This window comes from Myotis davidii, unplaced genomic scaffold (assembly GCF_000327345.1).
Source record: "Myotis davidii unplaced genomic scaffold, ASM32734v1 scaffold208, whole genome shotgun sequence".
Lineage (NCBI taxonomy): Eukaryota > Metazoa > Chordata > Mammalia > Chiroptera > Vespertilionidae > Myotis > Myotis davidii.
The window spans coordinates 1,547,665-1,550,580 of NW_006299706.1; the positions used below are offsets into that span (position 1 = coordinate 1,547,665).

General features: G+C 53.1%; 1 protein-coding gene across 2 annotated transcripts in view; it reads left to right on the forward strand.

Annotated features, from left to right (window-relative positions):
* Nucleotides 1–846: 846 nt before the first annotated feature.
* The window catches only part of MSTO1 (misato 1, mitochondrial distribution and morphology regulator), a 5,341-nt gene continuing 3,271 nt past the window's right edge, over nt 847–2,916 (forward strand). For both annotated transcript variants that reach the window (XM_006775702.2, XM_006775703.2), the window contains exons 1-5: nt 847–970; nt 1,081–1,216; nt 1,696–1,765; nt 1,857–1,932; nt 2,863–2,915. In XM_006775702.2, the coding sequence (XP_006775765.1) occupies nt 887–970; nt 1,081–1,216; nt 1,696–1,765; nt 1,857–1,932; nt 2,863–2,915 (419 nt within the window). In that variant the 5' untranslated portion in view covers nt 847–886. The remainder of the gene's footprint in view (nt 971–1,080; nt 1,217–1,695; nt 1,766–1,856; nt 1,933–2,862; nt 2,916) is intronic.

Here is a 2,916-nt window from a genome sequence, read left to right on the forward strand (position 1 = left end):
CCCCCCCTTCCTGCCTCCTCCACTTGAGCCTGGGCTCCAGCACCTTCTGCCTCGCCCCATTTGGAGCCGGCTCAGGGTCCTCTCTACACCCACAGGCCTGTGTCTGTTGTCCCTTTGGAGGCAAGGTCATCACACCAGGAGGCAGGCGTGCACTTGGCTCCATAAGGAGCTCCCTGTGTTGGGGAGAATTGGGAGAACGGCCTCCATTCTCCGAAATCCAGGGCCAGGCAAGCTTGCAAGGGCCTGAGGGCTGACCTTGAGCAGGGGACTTCAAAGGGTTTCCACACTGAGTGCTTTCCGCAGACAAGGCCTTACCTGATGGCCGTGACATAAAACAGATGGAAGCTAAGCTGCTTGGGCGAAGTGGTGCATGTTGAGGGCGCCTGGGAGAGGGGACAAAGATAGTTCACAGGGTTAAGGCTGTGACTTTTTGAGCGGAAGAAAGGGGTGCGTGGGAAGCTTTAGGGGAGCGCCTTTTCCATCAAGCTTTTAATTTTGCCGGAAGCAGAATTATCCCGAGAGAAGAGACCAACGCTGCAAGAGCAGAAAGACGTAGGGTGAACCCCGACAGTCCCCACCTGAGCAGCAAAGACCACCGCACCAAGAACGCGCCAGCAAGGGGCGGAGGCTCGAGCACTACAACTTCCGGCGTGGGCCCCACCCCTTGGCAACCACGAGCAAGTAGGACTAGTCCACGACAGGAAGAGGCGGGAATGATGAGCGGTGTCTCTAAAGCCCAATGAATCGTTCATCCTCTGGGAAAAGACGTATTTGTGGACCAATAGGACTCAGAGGATGAGGCCCCGCCTACAAGCCTGCCGAGCCAATCGGCTGAGAGCGGCGAGTGGGCAAGCGCTGGCTTTGCGACTTCGTGGAGTCGCGCGGCATGGCGGGCGGCGCCCGGGAGGTGCTCACGCTGCAGTTGGGACATTTTGCGGGTTTCGTGGGAGCGCATTGGTGGAACCAGCAGGTGAGGTCTCTTGGCAGTTGCCCCAGCGGAGCCTTTCGAGACCTCCAGCCCTCGCCTCCGGCTGGCCCATCTTGCCACCCCTGAGTCCGGTCCCTTTTCTGCCTCCCCAGGATGCTGCGCTTCGTGAACCGACTGACACCCAGGAGCCGCCGGGGGAGCTGTGCCCCGACGTCCTGTTCCGGGCCGGCCGAACGCTGCACGGCCAGGAAACGTACACGCCAAGGCTCATCCTCATGGATCTAAAGGGTGAGCGGTGGCCGGGGCCTGCCAGTGCCCATGTTCTCCTTCGCATCGGAGTCTCGAGCATCCGTTCGTCTCAGGACCCTCTGACCATACTAAGCTGAAGGGCACAGATGAGTTGCCTAGGGAGAGCTAAGCACAATATACAAGTGCCCAGGGACGCAAGAAGGCACAGCTTTATTCCGTTCACGGGCCATCTCTGGAATGGGCTGCTGGTCCCTGGAGACAGTGACACCGCCCGCCTCTAAGACCGCCGAGTATGGTCTTTGCCGCATACCCACGGCCACAGCTAAGGACAGGATGAAATCTAGATTCTCCTAGGCAATGTTTGTTTGTTTTTCCAACTTATGGATATTCAGGAAAGCTTGGAAGTGCCAAGTGCTGGAGGGATGGTGACAGCAGGTTTTCGGGTGATCAGAGAAAGATTATCTGAAGCCTGGGAGGGACTAGGCTTTGATTTCACACTTCCTGTTATTTCTGTGCAGGTAGTCTGAGCTCCCTAAAACAAGAAAGTGGACTCTACAGGGACAGACAGCTGGACGCTGCAATAGCATGGTATTTGTCATCTGGAGAAGAGTGGGAGATGTGCACAAAATGCTGGAAAACAAAGGCAAACTGGCTATGATCCGTCTCCACTTTCTTTAAGGCAGGGGAAGCTCACCACACACAAAGAGGAACTCCATCCCAAGAATCCTTATCTCCAGGATCTTCTGAGTGTGGAGGTGAGGGTCTCAGCCCTGAACTTCTTTTTCAAATTATGAGAGAAAGTTTATTTAGAAAATTACAGAGGTAGTAAAAGTGAGCCATAGAAGAAACAAATGGCTAAGGAAACAAGTTACAGAGGCAAAAGAAGGGTTTAGGAAAGGACAGTGGGAAAAAAGAAAAAAAAAAAATGTGGGGTGGTGTGGGGGGGGGGGGGGGACAGAGAGACTGCTCTGAACTTGCACACCGAGTGCTACAACCACAGTGCCGCCACTGGGTCAGAGAAATGGAGGATTTCAATCATCTTAAATGCCTTAAATAGTAATTTTGGAAGAAGCACATTTCTTCCTAAAAGACTGTGACTACAACCTGGACAGTGTGGCTCAATGGTTGAGCATCAACCTATGAAACAGAAGGTCACAGTTCGATTCCTGGTCAGGGCACGTGCCTGGGTTACAGGCATGATCCCCAGTGTGGTGCATGGGGGGAGGGGGGGGCGGCATGCAGGCGGCAACTTATGGATGATTCTCTCTCATCACTGATGTTCCTCTCTCTTCCTCTCTGAAATCAATAAAAACATATTTTAAAAATTAATAAATAGCCCTAACTGGTTTGGCTCAGTGGATAGAGCATCGGCCTGCGGACTGAAGGGTCCCAGGTTCCATTCCGGTCAAGAGCATGTACCTGGGTGGCTGGCACATTCCCAGTAGGGGGCGTGCTAGAGGCAGGTGAATCGATTGTTCTCTTTCATCGATGTTTCTCTGTATCCCTCTCCCTTTCTCTCTGTAAAAAATCAATAAAATATATTTTTTAAAAATTAATAAATAAAAAGGACTGTGACTATATAAACAGAAAGGAGGCTGCAGGGTGTGGCCAGCGAGATCAGGGAGGGTGAGCCTTCTGCCTTTAGACGCCTGGAACTGAGTACAGATTTTTCTCATCCCTCCCAGGGAGTGCTGAGCAGTGATGGTCTCTGGAGGGTCAAATCCATTTCCAACGGCAAA